The 20904-nt window shown below is 49.7% G+C and overlaps 1 protein-coding gene across 3 annotated transcripts in view; it reads right to left on the bottom strand.

The window, feature by feature from the left end:
• The window catches only part of slc1a4 (solute carrier family 1 member 4), a 39009-nt gene extending 18353 nt beyond the window's left edge, over positions 1-20656 (bottom strand). Inside the window, exons 1-4 of one of the 3 annotated variants that reach the window (XM_059648307.1) lie at positions 19703-20656; positions 9020-9062; positions 8192-8269; positions 4268-4434 (exon numbers count right to left, since the gene is read on the bottom strand). In XM_059648307.1, the coding sequence (XP_059504290.1) occupies positions 4268-4434; positions 8192-8269; positions 9020-9062; positions 19703-20238 (824 nt within the window). In that variant the 5' untranslated portion in view covers positions 20239-20656. Of the gene's footprint in view, positions 1-4267; positions 4435-8191; positions 8270-9019; positions 9063-11715; positions 11769-19189; positions 19256-19702 lie in introns of those variants that run through there. The other 2 variants (XM_059648309.1, XM_059648308.1) reach the window with 2 other exon arrangements.
• Positions 20657-20904: the final 248 nt, after the last annotated feature.

Here is a 20904-nt window from a genome sequence, read left to right as displayed (position 1 = left end):
GATGGTTTGGGGGTGCAGTGAGGGGTGAAGGTGAGGGAGATGGTTTGGGGGTGCAGTGAGGGGTGAGGGTGAGGGAGATGTTTTGGGGTGCAGTGAGGGGCGAGGGTGAGGGAGTTGGTTTGGGGGTGCAGTGAGGGGTGAGGGTGAGGGAGTTGGTTTGGAGGTGCAGTGAGGGGTGAGGGTGAGGGAGATGGTTTAGCGGTGCGGTGAGGGGTGAGGGTGAGGGAGATGGTGTGGGGGTGCAGTGAGGGTGAGGGAGATGGTTTGGGGACACGGTTCGGGGTGAGGGTGAGGGAGATGGTTTGGGGGTGCAGTGAGGGATGAGGGTGAGGGAGATGGTTTGGGGGTGCAGTGAGGGGTGAGGGTGAGGAAGATGGTTTGGGGGTGCAGTGAGGGGTGAGGGTGAGGAAGATGGTTTGGGGTGCAGTGAGGGGTGAGGGTGAGGGAGATGTTTTGGGGTGCAGTGAGGGGTGAGGGTGAGGAAGTTGGTTTGGGGGTGCAGTGAGGGGTGAGGGTGATGGAGATGGTTTGGGGGTGCAGTGAGGGGTGAGGGTGAGGGAGATGTTTTGGGGTGCAGTGAGGGGTGAGGGTGAGGATGTTGGTTTGGGGGTGCAGTGAGGGGTGAGGGTGATGGAGATGGTTTGGGGGTGCAGTGAGGGGTGAGGGTGAGGGAGTTGGTTTGGGGGTGCAGTGAGGGTGTCAGGGGAGTGGGGGTGGTGGGGTTGGGGTGAGAGGGGGATAAGGAAGGTGACGGTGATGGGGTTTGGGGTGAGGGTGAGGGAGGTGGTTTGGGGGTGCAGTGAGGGGTGAGGGTGAGGGAGATGTTTTGGGGTGCAGTGAGGGGCGAGGGTGAGGGAGTTGGTTTGGGGGTGCAGTGAGGGGTGAGGGTGAGGGAGTTGGTTTGGAGGTGCAGTGAGGGGTGAGGGTGAGGGAGATGGTTTTGGGGGTGCAGTGAGGGGTGAGAGTGAGGGAGATGGTTTAGCGGTGCGGTGAGGGGTGAGGGTGAGGGAGATGGTGTGGGGGTGCAGTGAGGGTGAGGGAGATGGTTTGGGGACACGGTTCGGGGTGAGGGTGAGGGAGATGGTTTGGGGATGCAGTGAGGGATGAGGGTGAGGGAGATGGTTTGGGGGTGCAGTGAGGGGTGAGGGTGAGGAAGATGGTTTGGGGGTGCAGTGAGGGGTGAGGGTGAGGAAGATGGTTTGGGGGTGCAGTGAGGGGTGAGGGTGAGGGAGATGTTTTGGGGTGCAGTGAGGGGTGAAGGTGAGGAAGTTGGTTTGGGGGTGCAGTGAGGGGTGAGGGTGATGGAGATGGTTTGGGGGTGCAGTGAGGGGTGAGGGTGAGGGAGATGTTTTGAGGTGCAGTGAGGGGTGAGGGTGAGGAAGTTGGTTTGGGGGTGCAGTGAGGGGTGAGGGTGATGGAGATGGTTTGGGGGTGCAGTGAGGGGTGAGGGTGAGGGAGTTGGTTTGGGGGTGCAGTGAGGGTGTCAGGGGAGTGGGGGTGGTGGGGTTGGGGTGAGAGGGGGATAAGGAAGGTGACGGTGATGGGGTTTGGGGTGAGGGTGAGGGAGGTGGTTTGGGGGTGCAGTGAGGGGTGAGGGTGAGGGAGTTGGTTTGGAGGTGCTGTGAGGGGTGAGGGTGAGGGAGATGGTTTAGCGGTGCGGTGAGGGGTGAGGGTGAGGGAGATGGTGTGGGGGTGCAGTGAGGGTGAGGGAGATGGTTTGGGGACACGGTTCGGGGTGAGGGTGAGGGAGATGGTTTGGGGGTGCAGTGAGGGATGAGGGTGAGGGAGATGGTTTGGGGGTGCAGTGAGGGGTGAGGGTGAGGAAGATGGTTTGGGGGTGCAGTGAGGGGTGAGGGGTGAGGAAGATGGTTTGGGGTGCAGTGAGGGGTGAGGGTGAGGGAGATGTTTTGGGGTGCAGTGAGGGGTGAGGGTGAGGAAGTTGGTTTGGGGGTGCAGTGAGGGGTGAGGGTGATGGAGATGGTTTGGGGGTGCAATGAGGGGTGAGTGTGAGGGAGATGTTTTGGGGTGCAGTGAGGGGTGAGGGTGAGGATGTTGGTTTGGGGGTGCAGTGAGGGGTGAGGGTGATGGAGATGGTTTGGGGGTGCAGTGAGGGGTGAGGGTGAGGGAGTTGGTTTGGGGGTGCAGTGAGGGTGTCAGGGGAGTGGGGGTGGTGGGGTTGGGGTGAGAGGGGGATAAGGAAGGTGACGGTGATGGGGTTTGGGGTGAGGGTGAGGGAGGTGGTTTGGGGGTGCAGTGAGGGGTGAGGGTGAGGGAGATGTTTTGGGGTGCAGTGAGGGGCGAGGGTGAGGGAGTTGGTTTGGGGGTGCAGTGAGGGGTGAGGGTGAGGGAGTTGGTTTGGAGGTGCAGTGAGGGGTGAGGGTGAGGGAGATGGTTTTGGGGGTGCAGTGAGGGGTGAGAGTGAGGGAGATGGTTTAGCGGTGCGGTGAGGGGTGAGGGTGAGGGAGATGGTGTGGGGGTGCAGTGAGGGTGAGGGAGATGGTTTGGGGACACGGTTCGGGGTGAGGGTGAGGGAGATGGTTTGGGGGTGCAGTGAGGGATGAGGGTGAGGGAGATGGTTTGGGGGTGCAGTGAGGGGTGAGGGTGAGGAAGATGGTTTGGGGGTGCAGTGAGGGGTGAGGGTGAGGAAGATGGTTTGGGGGTGCGGTGAGGGGTGAGGGTGAGGGAGATGTTTTGGGGTGCAGTGAGGGGTGAGGGTGAGGAAGTTGGTTTGGGGGTGCAGTGAGGGGTGAGGGTGATGGAGATGGTTTGGGGGTGCAGTGAGGGGTGAGGGTGAGGGAGATGTTTTGGGGTGCAGTGAGGGGTGAGGGTGAGGAAGTTGGTTTGGGGGTGCAGTGAGGGGTGAGGGTGATGGAGATGGTTTGGGGGTGCAGTGAGGGGTGAGGGTGAGGGAGTTGGTTTGGGGGTGCAGTGAGGGTGTCAGGGGAGTGGGGGTGGTGGGGTTGGGGTGAGAGGGGGATAAGGAAGGTGACGGTGATGGGGTTTGGGGTGAGGGTGAGGGAGGTGGTTTGGGGGTGCAGTGAGGGGTGAGGGTGAGGGAAATGGTTTGGGGGTGCAGTGAGGGGTGAGGGTGAGGGAGATGGTTTGGGGGTGCAGTGAGGGGTGAGGGTGAGGGAGATGGTTTGGGGGTGCAGTGAGGGGTGAGGGTGAGGGAGATGGTTTGGGGTTGCAGTGAGGGGTGAGGGTGAGGGAAATGGTTTGCGGGTGCAGTGAGAGGTGAGGGTGAGGGAGATGGTTTGGGGGTGCAGTGAGGGGTGAGGGTGAGGGAGATGGTTTGGGGGTGCAGTGAGAGGTGAGGGTGAGGGAGATGGTTTGGGGGTGCAGTGAGGGGTGAGGGTGAGGGAGTTGGTTTGGGGGTGCAGTGAGGGTGTCAGGGGAGTGGGGGTGGTGGGGTTGGGATGAGAGGGGGATAAGGAAGGTGACGGTGATGGGGTTTGGGGTGAGGGTGAGGGAGGTGGTTTGGGGGTGCAGTGAGGGGTGAGGGTGAGGGAAATGGTTTGGGGGTGCAGTGAGGGGTGAGGGTGAGGGAGATGGTTTGGGGGTGCAGTGAGGGGTGAGGGTGAGGGAGATGGTTTGGGGGTGCAGTGAGGGGTGAGGGTGAGGGAAATGGTTTGCGGGTGCAGTGAGAGGTGAGGGTGAGGGAGATGGTTTGGGGGTGCAGTGAGGGGTGAGGGTGAGGGAGATGGTTTGGGGGTGCAGTGTGGGTTGAAGGTGAGGGAGATGGTTTAGGGGTGCAGTGAGGGGTTGAGGGGTGGTGGGATTGGGGTGTGAGGGGGATAAGGAAGGTGAGGGTGAGGGAGGTGGTTTGGGGGTAAGTGAGGGGGTGGGGTTGGGAGGTGGTGGGGTTGAGGTGTGAGGGGGATGAGGAAGTTGGGGGTGATGGGGGTTGGGGTCAGGGGTGACGTTGATTGAGGTAAGGATGAGGGAGGTGGTTTGGGGGTGCGGTGAGGAGGTGAGGGTGGTTGAGGGGTGGTGGGGTTGGAGTGTGAGGGGGCTGAGGAAGGTGAGAGTGACGGGGGTTGTGGTCAAGGGTAGTGGTGAGTGAGGTGAGGGTGAGGGACGTGGTTTAGGGATGCAGTGAGGGGTGGTGGGGTTGGGGTGTGAGGGGGTTAAGGAAGGTGAGGGTGATGGGGGTTGAGGTGTTGGGTGAGGATGAGGAAGGTGAGGGGGATGGGGGTTGGGGGGAAGGAAGGTGAGGGTGATGTGGGTTGGGGTGAGGGGTGAGGTTGAGGGGCAGTAACAGCTTTACCACATTATCCATGAGACCAGGATCATTGTGGCATCATTGAAGTTGCTGAAAAACTGAATGAGCAGCTCTCCATCACGACCCAGCTTCCGGAGAGCAATCCCAAAAGTCATCGCAAACAGGATCAGTCCCAGGATGTTCATCCCCTCCACCTCAGTGCCAATGGGAACCTGGAGTCACAGACAGAAATCATGGGCCACAGGACCAGAGAAAAACCTGAGAAACACAATCCACACCCAGGGAGCTCTCACACAATAGACAATAGACAATCGACATTTGACAATAGGTACAGGAGTAGGCCATTCGGCCCTTTGAGCCAGCACCACGATTCATTATGATCATGGCTGATCATCCACAATCAGTATCCTGTTCCTGCCTTATCCCCACAACCCTTGATTCCGCTATCTTTAAGAGCTCTATCTATCTCTTTCTTGAAAGTATCCAGAGAGTTGGTCTCCACTGCCTTCTGGGGCAGAGCATTCCATATATCCACCACTCTCTGGGTGAAGAAGTTTCTCCTCAACTCTGTTCTAAATGGCCTACTCCTTATTTTTAAACTGTGTCCTCTAGTTCTGGACTCACCCATCAATGGAAACATACTTCCTGCCTTCAGAGTGTCCAATCCCTTAATAATCTTATACGTCTCAATCAGATGCCCTCTCATCCTCCTAAGCTCAAGCGTATACAAGCCCAGTCGCTCCAATCTTTCAACATACGATAGTCCTGCCATTCTGGGAATTGACCTCGTGAACCTACGCTGCACTCCCTCAATAGCAAGAATGTCCATCCTCAAATCTGGAGACCAAAACTGCACACAATACTCCAGGTGCGGTCTCACCAGGGCCCTGTACAGCTGCAAAAGGACCTCTTTACTCCTATACTCAATTCCTCTTGTTATGAAGGCCAGCATGCCATTAGCTTTCTTCACGGCCTGCTGTACCTGCATGCTTGCTTTCATTGACTGATGTACAAGAACACCTAGATCTCGTTGTGCTTCCCCTTTACCTAACTTGACTCCATTGAGATAGTAATCTGCCTTCCTGTTCTTGCCACCAAAGTGGATAACCACATATTTATCTACATTAAACTGCATCTGCCATGCATCCGTCCACTCACCTAGCCTGTCCAAGTCACCCTGTATTCTCATAACATCCTCCTCACATTTCACACTGGCACCCAACTTCGTGTCATCAGCAAATTTGCTAATATTACTTTTAATGCCTTCGTCTATATCACTAATGTATATTGTAAACAGCTGCGGTCCCAGCACCGAACCTTGTGGTACCCCACTGGTCACTGCCTGCCATTCTGAAAGGGACCTGTTTATCACTACTCTTTGCTTCCTGTCAGCCAGCCAATTTTCAATCCAACTCAGTATTATGTCCCCAATACCATGTGCCCTAATTTTGTTCACCAATCTCCTATGCAGGACTTTATCAAAGGCTTTCTAAAAGTCCAGGTACACTACATCCACTGATTCTCCCTTATCCATCTTCATAGATACATCCTTAAAAAATTCCAGAAGATTAGTCAAGCACGATTTCCCCTTTGTAAATCCATGCTGACTCCAGCCTATCCTGTTACTGCTATCCAAATGAGTTGTAATTTCATCTTTTATAATTGACTCCAGCATCTTTCCCACCACTGACGTCAGGCTAACCAGTCTATAATTCCCTGTTTTCTCTCTCCCTCCTTTCTTGAAAAGTGGGACAACATTTGCCACCCTCCAATCCGTAGGAACTGATCCTGAATCTATAGAACCTTGGAAAATAATTACCAACGCGTCCACAATTTCTAGAATCACCTCCTTAAGTACCCTGGGATGCAGACCATCAGGTCACGGGGACTTATCGGCCTTCAGTCCTAACAGTTTATCCAACACCATTTCCTGTCTAATATAAATACCCTTCAGTCCATCCATTACCCTCGGTCCTTCAGCCACTATTACATCTGGGAGATTGCTTGTGTCTTCCCTAGTGAGGACAGATCCAAAGTATCTATTCAACTCTTCTGCCATTTCCTTGTTCCCCATAATAAATTCACCCGTTTCTGACTTCAAGGGCCATTTTAGTCTTAACCATTTTTTTTTTCTTTTCACATACCTAAAAAAGCTTTTACTATCCTCCTTTATATTTTTGGCCAGTTTGCCTTCGTAGCTCATTTTTTCTCTGTGTATTGCCTTTCTAGTTATACGCTGTTGCTCTTTAAAAGCGCCCCAGTCCTCCGGCTTCCCACTCATCTTTGCTATGTTGTACTTCTCTTTTATCTTTATACACTCCTTAACTTCCCACGTCAGCCACGGCCGCCCCTGCCTCCCCTTAGGATCTTTCTTCCTCTTTGGAATGAACTGATCCTGCACCTTCTGCATTATATCCAGAAATACCTGCCATTGTTGTTCCACTGCCATCCCTGATAGGGTATTGAACCACTGAACTTTGGCCAGCTCCTCCCTCATAGCTCCATAGTTCCCTTTATTCAAGTGTAATACTGACACTTCCGATTCTCCCTTCTCCCTCTCAAACTGCAGATTAAAACTTATCATATTATGGTCACTACTTCCTAATGGTTCCTTTACTTTGAGGTCCCTGATCAAATCCGGTTCATTGCACAACACCAGATCCAGAATTGCCTCCTCCCTGTAGGGTCCAGTACAAGCTGTTCTAAGAATCCATCTCGGAGGCACTCCACAAACTCCCTTTCTTGGGGTCCAGTACCATCCTGATTCTCCCAGTCTACCCACATGTTGAAATCTCCCATAACAACTGTAGTGATACCTTTGTGACAGGCCAATTTCAACTCTTGATTCAACTTGCACCCTACATCCTGACTACTGTTTGGGGGCCTGTAGATAACTCCCATTAGGGTCTTTCTACCCTTAGAATTTCTCAGCTCTATCCATACTGACTATACATCTCCTGACTCTATGTCCCACCTCGCAAGGGACTGAATATCATTCCTCACCAACAGGGCCACCCCACCCCCTCCGCCCACCAGTCTGTCCTTTCGATAGCACGTCTCGCCTTGAATATTCATTTCCCAGGCCCTGTCCATTTGAAGCCACGTCTCAATTACCCCCACAACATCATACTTGCCAACTTCCAACTGAGCCTCAAGCTCATCCTCCTTATTTCTTATGCTAACAGGATCTGACTGAAACTGCCTCATCCCCACCCTGGGATGTAAAATGCCCGTGTCTACATTTCAAAGATTACCCCCACCACCACCACCGCACCCCCCCCAAACTCTGGTCCTTTTCCCCCACCAACTCTCTTGGACCCCCTTCACTCATTACCCCCTCCCCCAACCACTCTGGTGTGCCCCCTCCGCTGCCACTCTAATCCCCAACCCCCCTCCCCAGCCGATTTCCTTTCATCAGAGAGCAAGCATCTAATGTTCATAAATGAGAAGTGCTTTCTCTCGATCAATAGAAAACTCCAAGACTGACATGAGAAAACCGTTCTTTAACATGGCAAACTATTGCGATCCGTACCACAATGGAAGCAAATTCAATAATAACAATGAAAGGAAGAATCAGAAACAGTACTGGAAGGTGAAAACATTTCTGGGGTTCTGAGGAAAGGGCAGCGTAGTGGGTCTAACCGGACCACCCTTCCAAAAGCTAGCATAGGGACGATAGGGTGAATGGCCTCCTTCTGTGCCAGACTTTACTCTGGCTCCACAGGTTCCAGTGCTATTGATTGGGTAATGGGGGCAAATGATCAGATGATAGAATCCATACATGGGATCACATAGATCTCTTGTTATTGCCTCCTACAGGCCCCCACCATCTCTCCCTGACTCAATACCACCTTCACAAACTGTGGTTGAGTTTGGAGGTGCGTGCTTGTACTGCGTATGTCTGCAAATAAAGGTTTATAAGATCAAACACCAGAGCTATCCTGCCCACCAGGGCTGAACATCTCTTACCTTTTCATAGCTTGCGTTTCTGGATGTTACATTTTCACCAGCGGCAGCAGTTATCACCCATTTATAATCTGTGGCATACTGAGAAATGAAGCTTGTGTTAGGCCCTGCCACAGCTCGTCAATCATAACAAATATTCGCACATCAAGCAAACAGCAATTCACCAGCGACATCAACATACCAAGCAGTGTGACTGCTCCAAAGGCAAATAAAATTGGTCAGTGCTGGAGCCTGTCACTGTGAGGTCACCATTTACCTGTCTGCCTGGCTTCTCCCCAGTCCCCAGTCACAAGGGTATGGTCATGCACTTCCAATGGATAGTGCAGGCGTTTGGGTCAAAGCACTGCAGTATACACCAATGGCCTTTTGCAGGGGACATTCTCCCCCTCTCCCCACCTGCTCTTCAGCCAACTGGAAGGATTTACTGCTGACAACCAACTGGCACAGCCAGAAAATTCCTGGAGTGGGACCCACCATCTGGAATGTCTGGTAAAAAGACAGGGCAATCATTGGCACAAGCCTTTCAGTTCTTTCAGAAGCGTGCATTGTGATAGCGCCAGGAATATCTAACTCCCCACTTGTTCACTACTTCAGGAGTTTAAAGGTGATCACCACAAGTTAATTCACACAAGCAGAGGAAACTTTACCCAAACAACATTTTGAAAGTGGCTGTTATCTTTTCCTAACTTCTGATGGACACTTAGCAATTTGAGCATTTAAAAAAAACAGGTCCCGGTGACAAATGGCAGCAAAATATAGAGCTTGGTTTGTGTTTATCAATTTTGCTGCCGGACCTGATTTGTTTGAAGGTTTTAAAGCAGTAAATCTCACCGATCGGAAAGCTGCAGCAACAAGGTTTGCAGGAATCAGATTCCTGCAACAAACAAAAAGAAAGAACAATTTCTCAGCAAATCCAATCTGATCATTACTCAACAAACCATCTGCAGAGAAAAAATAAACAGTAACTGCATTTTACACAACAACTAGAACAGAAATTGCTGGAAAAACTCAGCAAGTCAGGCAGGAGAGAAAGCAGAGTTAAATGTTTTGGGTCCAGCGATTTTATCCTGAAACAATTCAACTTTCATACAGCTAGAGGAAAAGGCATGAGATAGGTTATGTGAGATAAGTTATGTGAGATAGGTTATGCGAGATAGGTTATGCGAGACTAGTTTTGAAGCACATCACTCTGACTGCAATCTACAGAGGCAGTTCCTCAGTGATCTTGTAACTATAATAGAATGTTTCCTCACAAAAGTATACTTTATTCATGAATTATCTGCAAGTACATTCCAAAACAGTTCAAGTCAGACATTACAGAAAATACAATAATATTGCATTTGAGCATCAAACACTTGGGTGCCTCCATTCAAATGCAAAATTAGAACATTTCCTAAAGATGACCAGAAACTATATATGATAACAAGGTGTAAGAGCTGGATGAACACAGCAGGCCAGGCAGCATCAGAGGAGCAGGAAAGCTGACGTTTCCTTCTGGAGGGTTCTGCAGAAATGGTGATAACCTCTACATACAAAACATTCAGATCCTCCCAAAAACGGTTTTCTCTGCGGCTGAAGAAGGGTCCAGACCTGAAATGTCAGCCTTTCCTGCTCCTCTGATGCTGCTTGGCCTGCTGTGTCCATCCAGCTCCATACCTTGTTATCTCAGATTCTCCAGCATCTGCAGTTCCTACTATCTCTCAGAAACTATTTATATTCCATTACAAGACACGAGGGGCTTCTATAAGTTAACAGGCCCCCAGAATATCACGGCAGAAAGTATGACACTAGTGACTGTGCATTGATGGACTATTGACCATCCTGATATGTAATCACTGGTAAAGTTAATCGAAAAGCTGAAAAGAAAAGCAGATATTGCTGGAGAAACTCAGCAGGTGTGGCAGTATTTGCGAACAGAAAACAGAATTAACATTTTGAGTCCAGTGACACTTCTTCAGAAACAATTAGAAGCTGCTTGATTTGATAAAGAGGGATAGGAACACCCGGGCAGAGAATAGTTAATGCTTTGGGATGGTACTTAGCTCCACCATCCACAAGGCACAAGGCAGGAGTGTGATGGAATACTCCCCACTTGCCTGGATGGGAGCAGCCCCAACAACACTCAAGCAGCTTGAATCACCCAGGACAAAGCAGCCGCTTGATTGGCATCACATCCACAAACATCCCACTCCCTCCACTACCGGAGCTCAGTAGCAGCAGTGTGTACCATCTACAGGATGCACTGGATATCATCCAGCCAGTGACACTCACATCCCATAATGAATAACCTCTACTTCCTCTGGATTCCGTCAGCAGTTGCCATGGGGGCAGTGTCTGTACTGGTTCACACTCCATTAGCAGATGGATCAGAGCCAGCCACTGCTTCAGTGTGTCTTTTCCAACTGATCTCACCGTTTTGGGAATTACAGAGCTTCAGAGAGCTATCCTCATTCATTTCCAGAAAAGGTAGATGTCCCATCCGGATGTTCCCAGGAAAATCCCAGACCCCCCCCGCCCCGAGATGATAGGCCCAATTCTAATTGGATTTAAAAATGACCAAGGCCTTGAGTTGGCCTCAATTGGCTCCAGTTCCTGTGGAGATTACGGTCAGTTCCCGCTGGGACCTGGGTAACTCACAGGAGGGCAGGACTACATTGAGGAGGCACAGGTTTCCACAGTCAGCCACCACCAGCCACCTCAGCGGCCAAATTCAGCCCAGTCACTCATTTACTTAATCAGAAACAGTTTGTTGCTATGTTCTGTAGGAAAGCTGCAAGAACATCAATGACCTTGAAGCAGTTATTACAAGTGAGGAGTTTAAATGTTTACAGACCACAGCTCAACTGGAATTATGAGAACTCAGAACAAAGTCTGCTTTTATTCCTTCAATTCTCCCTAACTTTCCTTCTGTAGGAGCTGACTCTTACGTACACATCAAATAGGAGCAACCATTCAGCCCCTCTAGCCTGCTGTGCAAGCCAATAAGACCATGGCTGATCTTATGTGGCCTCACCTCCACATTCAAGGAAAGGTCTTCCTACCTCAGCTTCAAAAATACTCAACAACCCTCCTCATCGCTCTCTGGAGAAGAAAGTTCAAAGACTCTGAGCCCTGTGGGAGAAAAACATCCTCATCTCCTTCATAACTGGGAGATCAGTTACGTTTCAATAGTGTCCCCTTGATCAGGTCTGCCCTGTCTTGCCCGCCCAACCAACCCCCCACCCCCCCCCACACACACACACACACACACACACACAACAGAAAACATTCTTTCAGTGAAGGAGAAAACAGAGTTAACGTTTTGGTTCCTCAGTTCTGAGGAAGGGTAACTGGACCCGAAACGTGAGCTCCTTCACGCTTTCTCCTTCACAGATGCTGCCAGACCTGCTGAGCTTTTCCAGCAACTTTGTTTTTGTTCTTGATTTACAGCATCCGCAGTTCTTTCGGTTTTTATTTAGGGTTTAACGTCCTTTCAGTGTCCACCCTGACAGATCCTCCCAGGATCTCATATGTATCAACGCAGTCACCTCTCACTGCCCGAACTCCAATGGACACCGCAGAACATTAGCCGACACCATCCCACAAATCAGACCAGTTATGGGCTGTACATGCATTGTGACCTGCCCCAGCTGGCCACCTTTCTTTCAGCATCAAAAACAGAAGTTGCTGGAAAAGCTCAGCAGATCTGGCAGCACCTGTAGAGAAAAAAATCAGAGTTAATGTTTTGGGTCCGGTGATCCTTCCTCAGAACATTTCTTTCAGCCTGATTAAAACATGATTGAGCAGGGAAATTCCCAAAATCTCAATGCCCATTCCTAAAGCAAGGCTCATAAAATGTGAGGCTGGATGAACACAGCAGGCCAAGCAGCATCTCAGGAGCACAAAAGCTGATGTTTCGGGCCGAGACCCTTCATCAGAGAGGGGGATGGGGAGAGGGAACTGGAATAAATAGGGAGAGAGGGGGAGGCGGACCGAAGATGGAGAGTAAAGAAGATAGGTGGAGAGAGTATAGGTGGGGTGGTAGGGAGGGGATAGGTCAGTCCAGGGAAGACGGACAGGTCAAGGAGGTGGGATGAGGTTAGTAGGTAGCTGGGGGTGCGGCTTGGTGTGGGAGGAAGGGATGGGTGAGAGGAAGAATCGGTTAGGGAGGCAGAGACAGGTTGGACTGGTTTTGGGATGCAGTGGGTGGGGGGGAAGAGGGGCTGGGCTGGTTGTGTGGTGCAGTGGGGGGAGGGGACGAACTAGGCTGGTTTAGGGATACAGTAGGGGAAGGGGAGATTTTGAAACTGGTGAAGTCCACATTGATACCATATGGCTGCAGGGTTCCCAGGCGGAATATGAGTTGCTGTTCCTGCAACCTTCGGGTGGCATCATTGTGGCACTGCAGGAGGCCCATGATGGACATGATGTCCACATTAAGCAGAGGTTCACCTGCACATCCGCCAATGTGGTATACTGCATCCACTGTATCCGGTGTGGCTTCCTCTACATTTGGGGAAACCAAGCGGAGGCTTGGGGACCGCTTTGCAGAACACCTCCGCTCGGTTCGCAATAAACAACTGCACCTCCCAGTCGCAAACCATTTCCACTCCCCCTCCCATTCTCTAGATGACATGTCCACCATGGGCCTCCTGCAGTGCCACAATGATGCCACCCGAAGGTTGCAGGAACAGCAACTCATATTCCGCCTGGGAACCCTGCAGCCATATGGTATCAATGTGGACTTCACCAGTTTCAAAATCTCCCCTTCCCCTACTGCATCCCTAAACCAGCCCAGTTCGTCCCCTCCCCCCACTGCACCACACAACCAGCCCAGCTCTTCCCCCCCACCCACTGCATCCCAAAACCAGTCCAACCTGTCTCTGCCTCCCTAACCGGTTCTTCCTCTCACCCATCCCTTCCTCCCACACCAAGCCGCACCCCCAGCTACCTACTAACCTCATCCCACCTCCTTGACCTGTCCGTCTTCCCTGGACTGACCTATCCCCTCCCTACCACCCCACCTATACTCTCTCCACCTATCTTCTTTACTCTCCATCTTCGGTCCGCCTCCCCCTCTCTCCCTATTTATTCCAGCTCCCTCTCCCCATCCCCCTCTCTGATGAAGGGTCTAGGCCCGAAACGTCAGCTTTTGTGCTCCTGAGATGCTGCTTGGCCTGCTGTGTTCATCCAGCCTCACATTTTATGATCTTGGAATTCTCCAGCATCTGCAGTTCCCATTATCCCTAAAGCAAGGCTGTTGGGAATGGGGGAAAGGACTGTTTAATGCATTTGTTAATTGTACCCTCCACACGTGTTCCACACATTCCCCACCGGAGCGCGTCCGCACCTGAACACAGCCCAGTAGCGTGCTCCCGAATTTACTAACCAAAGTCCTTTACAGCTTGTGGGAAAGTGTTTGCATCACACACACACACACACACACACACACACACACACACACACACACACACTCACTGAAATCCTCTCTGGATGGCGTACAGATTTGAAACCATGTAGAGTTATTTTCTACCTTGCAATGATGTGGAAGGATAAATTCAGTTTTAAACCGAACTCTTTCCTGGAGAAAATTGCCCTCCAGCTGTTCAATTCATTCCCACAGCTTAGAAGCTGGGTTTTCATTGTGTAATATTACAGCTCCAAGTAAACAAAGGAACATAGTAACACCCTTCTTTCTATATTCTGTAAGGGATGTGCGGGTTGCTGACTGGCTCAGGATTTGTTGCTCCACCCCCAATTGCCCTTGACTTGAGTGTCTCACTTGGCCATTTTGGAGGATAGTTCAGAGTCAGCCATATTGCTGTGGGTCTGGAGTCACATGTAGACCAGACTGGGTAAGGACGGCAGATTTCCTTCACTAAAGAATATTGTTGAACCCAGTGGGTTTTTACATCGTGCATGATGGTTTCAGGGTCACCGTCCCTGAGACTAGACTTCAATTCCATTTGAGCCCATGTTCCCAGAGTTAGGTGACTGGCCCAGTGATACTACCATCGTGTCACTGTCTCCCCTCGGAGAGAGACCACAGCATCCAACTCAGGATAAAAATACAGGAAATATTCCCCAGGTCTGGCATTGCCTTTACACAGGGAACAGTGTTAAGGCCCTTCAGGTCTGCACCCATTCGCCATTAAGCAAATAAAATGTGAAGCAGTTGTTGAGAAGGTATAAATAAATGCTTCTTAAATCATTTGTTTTTGATTTAAATGCTCCTGTGTAAAGACCGGGGAGGCATAGTTTAACTTCTCAAGAGTCTTCACACAAAATAGTAGCTGGAACTTTTCCAAATTCGAACAGAAATGGAAGGGCCAGGTAGCTTGATTTTACTTGCACTCCTTACATTTATAGTCTGATGGACTTGTAGCAGGACAGCAAAAAGAAAGGATGTTTTATATAACACAAGATTAAAAGAGTGCAATAAATCTCAACATATTTGCCACAAGTTGGAGCAACAAAGCAGAATGCCATGTTCTGTGCTGAGATCGTGCAATGTCACAGTGACACCTTCAGCCTCCAGTTACAACGTGGGCAATGAGATAGAGACAGGGCAATATGTTAAATATTAACACTGATATCAAACACCAGCAAACAGAAATAACAACAGTCACTTTCTTATTCAGATGTTCAATTAAACATATTAACCGACTGAAATATCTATGTTAACAAAGTGCGGAGTTGGATGAACACAGCACGCCAAGCAGCATCTCAGGAGCACAAAAGCTGATGTTTCGGGCCTAGACCCATAGCTTTTGTTCTCCTGAGATGCTGCTTGGCCTGCTGTGGACATCCAGCCCCACACTTTGTTATCTCGGATTCTCCAGTTCGCATTATCTCTGAAATATCTAAGTCATTTGTTTGAGAAGTTATTTGTAAGCCTAAAGTCTTTACTGGGAGTGAAAGCTAAGACTGGGAATTTGCAGCTCCCCTTATTTATGGGATCAGTGGGTCAAAAAGAGAGCCGGAGTCTAAGAGGATGATAGTAGCTGCCCTTAGCACTATCGCTCAGTTTGGGTTATCTTGCTCACTATTTACTTTTCGGCACCCACATCCAACTAATGTGCTGAGTCTGTGCCTGTTACACAAGCATAAAGGCTGCATTGCTGATAACTGCTGGGGATTCATCCTTAATCCTTATCACATGGACTGCAGGGGCTCAAGCAGATGACTCCTCACTATTCACTCATAGAGTCATAGAGCTGTACAGCACAGAAACAGACCCTATGGTGCAACGCGTCTATGCTGACCAGATACCCTAAATTAATCTAGTCCCATTGGCCAGCATTTGGCCCATATCCCTCTAAACACTTCCTGTTCATATACCCATCTGGATGCCTTTTAAATGTTGTAATTGTACCAGGGTTTGAGTGGGAAGATGGGGGCTGGGATTCCACCCTATTTTACACACTCCCCTACCTCACCTCAACACTGAGGGGCACAATTTACGGTCGTCACCTTTCACTGGGAGAGCCGCTATTAGAGACAGTGGATTGCGAGTGTGGACATTCACAACTGGTGCACCATTTTCAAAGTTGCCTCTGGTTATTGATTTGATTTTCATACCATGACAGGCCTGTATCTTTAACCAATATTTAGAATTACAGTGATTACAACAACAATTGGCATTCCTCTAGCATCTTCAGCATCCCAGGGTGCCTCTCAGGAGGCATCTTCCAACAGAATTTGCCCCCCCAGGATCTTTAGGTCTGATGCCCAAAGAGGGGAGTTTTAGGGAGCATCATAAAAGAGGAGAGGGAGAGACAGAGAGGTTTAAGGAGGGGTTTGGTGTCCAGGGAACAGACAGTATGTCTGCCAACAGTGGAATGACTAAAGTCAGGGATATGCAATTAGTGTAAGAGAGATTTGAAGAGTTAATGAGCCGGAGGGGAATACAGAGATGGGGTGGAGGCCATGGAAGGGTTTGAAAGCAAGTACGAGAGTTTTTAAATTGAGGCATTGTCAAAACCAGATTCAGTGAGGGCAGCTTCTGACTCTCTATAAGTGGAAAGTTCTATTCTCCCTTCCAGCTATGACACAATGGTATCACTGAAGGTGACACAGTCTTTATTTTGAAAATACTGCTCACTGTAATGTGGAGTTATTATCAGTTTGGCATAAACCTTCGAACCCACATTCAGAGACAGCAAGAACTGCAGATGCCGGAGTCGGCATCACAGTGTGGAGCTGGAGGAACGCAGAAGGTCAGGCAGCATCAGAGGAGCAGGAAACTCAACATTTCAGGCCTAGACCCTTCATCAGGACCTATATTCTAACCAGGGGACGACTGACAATGAATGCTCAGGTATTGCCAGGAGAAACAGGGTTCACATTTCATGTTCAACATGACTGTTCTCTGGAACTCATAGATTCATAGAATCCCTACAGTTTGGAAACAGGCCCTTCGGCCCAACAAGTCCACACCGAACCTCAGAGCATCCCACCCAGACCCATCCCTTTATAACCCACCTAATCTACACATCTCTGAACATTATGAGAAATTTAGCATGGCCAATCCACCTAACCTGCACATCTTTGGACTGTGGGAGGAAACCGGAGCACCAGGAGGAAACCCACGCAGACACGGGGAGAATGTGCAAACTCCACACAGACAGTTGCCCAAGGCTGGAATTGAACCCGGGTCCCTGGTGCTGTGAGGCAGCAGTGCTGACCACTGAGCCACTGTGCTACTCCTAAACTGAAGGAACCTGTCCCAAAGAAAAGTCATAGCAGGCTCAAAACATTAACTCGCAGTTCTTGTTTCAGATTTACATTTACAGCATTGATAAAAATCTTCTTAAGAAACACTGCAGACTACACATATCAATTATCAATTTTACATTCTACAGTAAAGGGCAGACAGAAGGCGCAATTGAACACAGAATCACAACCTTGTATGTTGGAAAAGTTTGGAACATTGTCTGTGTCACTAAACAAGTTGATGTGAATGTAATTGGCTCCTGCATTAAGGTTAGAGCTTCAGATCTAATTAATGAGACGCATTTGATCATGCGTGCTTGAGAACATTGTTCTGGGTGGTCGCACATCTTCAAACTCAGTCAATTACTTCTGAAGCTCCTTCATTGGAGACAAGAGTGAGTTCATCGCTCTTAAATCTGTCAGCAGCTCTCACTTGGTGCTGAGTTGTAAAAGCTGGGGAAGCCTTAAAAGAGAGAGAATGGCCTCTGTCATTAGTAAAAAAATTTGATCAAGGGGCAAGGGATAAACTCTGGCTTTAATAATCAGGAGATCCTGCAGATTGATCTGACAATCATCAGTCTACTGACTCAGTCCGCTTGGTTATCTGTTTTTAGTTTTAAATGCAAAGTTACATTGCTCTTGGAAAATGGATGGGATAGAAGTTGGAAGATTACAGGGAAATACATTGCGAATCAATAGACAATGATACACGTTAATAGGAGCACTATTTTTAAAAAAATCAACCCCATGAAGACAGATTGTAAAGCAGAGAAATGAATTTCCATCTCGAACTGAACCTCAGTACTAAACTTTCAAAGTGAGAGGAGGAAAGTTTGAGGGAGATATGCATGGAAAGTTCTTTACACAGAGGGTGTTCGGTGCCTGGAACGTGTTGCCAGCGGAGGTGGTAGACACAGACACGTTAGCATCTTTTAAGATATACTTGGACAGGTACATGGATGGGCAGGGAGCAAATGGACACAGACCCTTAGAAAATAGATGACAGGTTAGACTGAGGATCTTGATCGGCACAGGCTTGGAGGGCTGAAGGGCCTGTAGCTGTGTTGTAATTTTCTTTGTTCTTTGTTGTTCTTGGTAAATTGCAGGGCTGTCTGTTTTCATATCACAAAACAAAATAATATCGAAACTCTCAAAAGAATGCAAAAGAAAATTGCAAGGACACCACTAGAACATGAAATCATTAGGAAGATTGGAATTGACTGAGATTCTGTATTCCAAACAGGAAAGTGTTTGGATGGGATGTGGGGAAGATGCTGCCACTTATGAAACACAAGACAGTCACAAATAAATCCCTTCAGGAATTCCAAACAGATTTCACTGTACAGGAACGGGAATAGGCCATTCAGCCCACCTAACCTGCAAACCTTTAGACTGTGGAAGGAAATCCACGCAGACACGGGGAGAATGCGCAAACTCCACGCAGTCACCCGAGGCTAGAACCGAACCCACGTCCCTACTGCTGTGAGGCAGCAGTGCTAACCGCTGAGCCATCGCCGACTGCAGGCAGTGCTTTGATTTTCTTCTGGGGAGCCTGTTCAGATTCTCGCTTCAATGTGAATGAGAGCCTGAACCGTGTGCATTTGTTGTCATTTCAATCAGCGATTTAAACTCGAACGAAAAACACACAAAAAAGTCCACAAACAACATGAACAGCCTGCCCCTTAGTCTTTCCCAACGCAGCGCATATATCACACTTGTACAGCACTTCACATCCTAACCAATACACGTGGACCTTCTTAGATGCACTGGAAAAGACCATTCAGCCCATTGAGTCTGTGCTGGTACTTTGAAAGATCCGCCAAAGTAGTCCCACTATCCCTGTTCTTGAGTCCCACCAGTTTTGATCCCCTTTTAGAAAGCTCCTGTTGAATTGGTTCCCATTGCATTTTCAGGCAGTGTGTTCCAGACCACAACTGTCTAAATAATTCTCCTCGTCTACCCTGAACCTCCCTGACCAATTAATTTAATTGGAGTACCTCTGGTTACTAACTCACTTGGCAAAGCATTGGACACTGCTTCTCCTTATTATATCCCAAAAGTTTTAAGTTATTCATAAGATTTATAAAAATGCACTACAAAACATTTTGACTTGAAAATTACAGATGATGCAATGAAATTCGATCTGCCCTTCATACACTCTATGATCCACCTTGGGGGTGTCTCAGTCTAGTTGTAACAGTCTTAATATTTTGTAACATTCATTTCCTGACAAGCACACAGTCTGAGGCGAAGACATTCCCAACTGGACATTACAGAAACTCTACCAGAGACGAGCTTTCTCCATACCCAACATTCCAAAGTCAGGGGCGTCTCCAAAAGGGTGGTTTCGAACTCCTCCATTAGTCTCCCTGAAACCATCTTTCACTCACGGTCACTCCATCCCAGTGAGGACCACTAGGGACAGGAGCATGAGTAGGCCATTCAGCCCATTGGGTCTGCTTCCCCAATCAATGAGGTCATGGCTGATCTGATCACACTTGACTGTCCTTTCCTGCCTTCTGCCCATTTCTCTTGATTCCGTTACTGAATAAAATCCTATCTCAGCCTCGAACGTACCTAACGACCCAGCCTCAACAGCCCTCTGGGGTAAAGAATTCCACAGATTCACTCCCCATGGAAGAGAAGAAATTCCTCCCCAACTCAAAACATTAGAAGGGTGTTCCCTTGCTCTGGGACAGTAGTCTCTAGTCCTAGACTGTGCCATATCTGCCCTGGCAAGTTCCCTAACAATCCAGTGTGTCTCAGTGAGGTCCCCTCTCATTCCCGCAGACACCAATGAGAGAAGAGGCTGTGCCTTACCTGAAGAGGTCCAAGAAAGTGTCAGTTGCCTCTTTGCTGGGCAGCGTGGAGCTGGCCGGGGCCCGGTCTATGTGTCCCGCTTGCCCAGTCTGATCTCCTGGTTTGATGGTCAGCCCCAGGATGACTCCCAGCGCTGACCCAATGAGGGTGGTCACTGCGAAGTACAGGATAGCCCTGCCGCCCAGTTTGCCGAGGGCTCTGGGGTCGAGGCTAGCGGCCCCGGCCACCAAGCTGCAGAAGACCACGGGCAGGATGATCATCTTGAGGAGCCGGAGCAGGAGCTCTCCAGGGAAAGCTAAATGCTGCATGTGAGCCCGGGAAAGCTGCAGTTTCCGGGCTGCCAATCCCACAGCCACGCCGAGCAATACTCCGGACACGGTCAGCAACACCAGGCAGTTCGTCTGCAGGAAAGCCCGCAGCTTCCCCGGGGCTCGCCGCTTCTCCCCGGGGCTCACTGGGCTGGCCACGCCGCCCACGCTGCATCCTCGGCGGCTCCCGTTAGCAAGCGACTGCCCAGGCTCCAGGTCCTTCTCCATGGAGCCGGAGAACTGCCGGCCGTCTCTGGGTAAGGAGAGGGTTAGATGTGCGTGAGCACGGACCGTGCAGCCTGTCTGTGGGACACACTGAGGGGGTGTGGGGATGTGTATCTGAGTCAGGGAGGGAGAGCGAGAGAGAGTGTGTGTGTGTATGTGTTTGAGGGAGCGTGTATCTGTGTGGTGAGTTAAGAGTGTATGCCTGAGAGAGAGCTTGTCTGTTAGACACTGTCTCTGAGTGTGGTGTGCTATTGTGTGAACAGGGTGAAAAGGCAGAGATAACGGTGTAGGAGGAGGCTCACAGATGATGCAACCCAGCTCAATTATTACTGAGGAAAAGAAATTACGACTGCCCACTGCTTGATCAGACTCTGAGCTTCAACAGAAACCAGTAAACTCAGAGTAAGGCTGCTAGGGGAGCAATGTAAATGGTCCTGAGTGGGACACCTACTCTGCAGGCATCAGGGACTGGAATTTATTGGGGGTGATGGGAAATTGGTGTCTCCCTGTGCAGCAGAAAGCATAGATTGCGATAGGAAGGACGTTGTGAAACTCGAAAGGGTTCAGAAACAGTTTACAAGGATGTTGCCAGAGTTGGAGGGTTTGAGCTACAGGGAGAGGCCGAGCGTCAAAGGCTGACGGGTGATCTTATAGAGGTTTATAAAATCA

This window comes from Stegostoma tigrinum, chromosome 9 (assembly GCF_030684315.1).
Source record: "Stegostoma tigrinum isolate sSteTig4 chromosome 9, sSteTig4.hap1, whole genome shotgun sequence".
NCBI lineage: Eukaryota > Metazoa > Chordata > Chondrichthyes > Orectolobiformes > Stegostomatidae > Stegostoma > Stegostoma tigrinum.
This window is presented reverse-complemented; position numbering and strand designations above follow the sequence as displayed.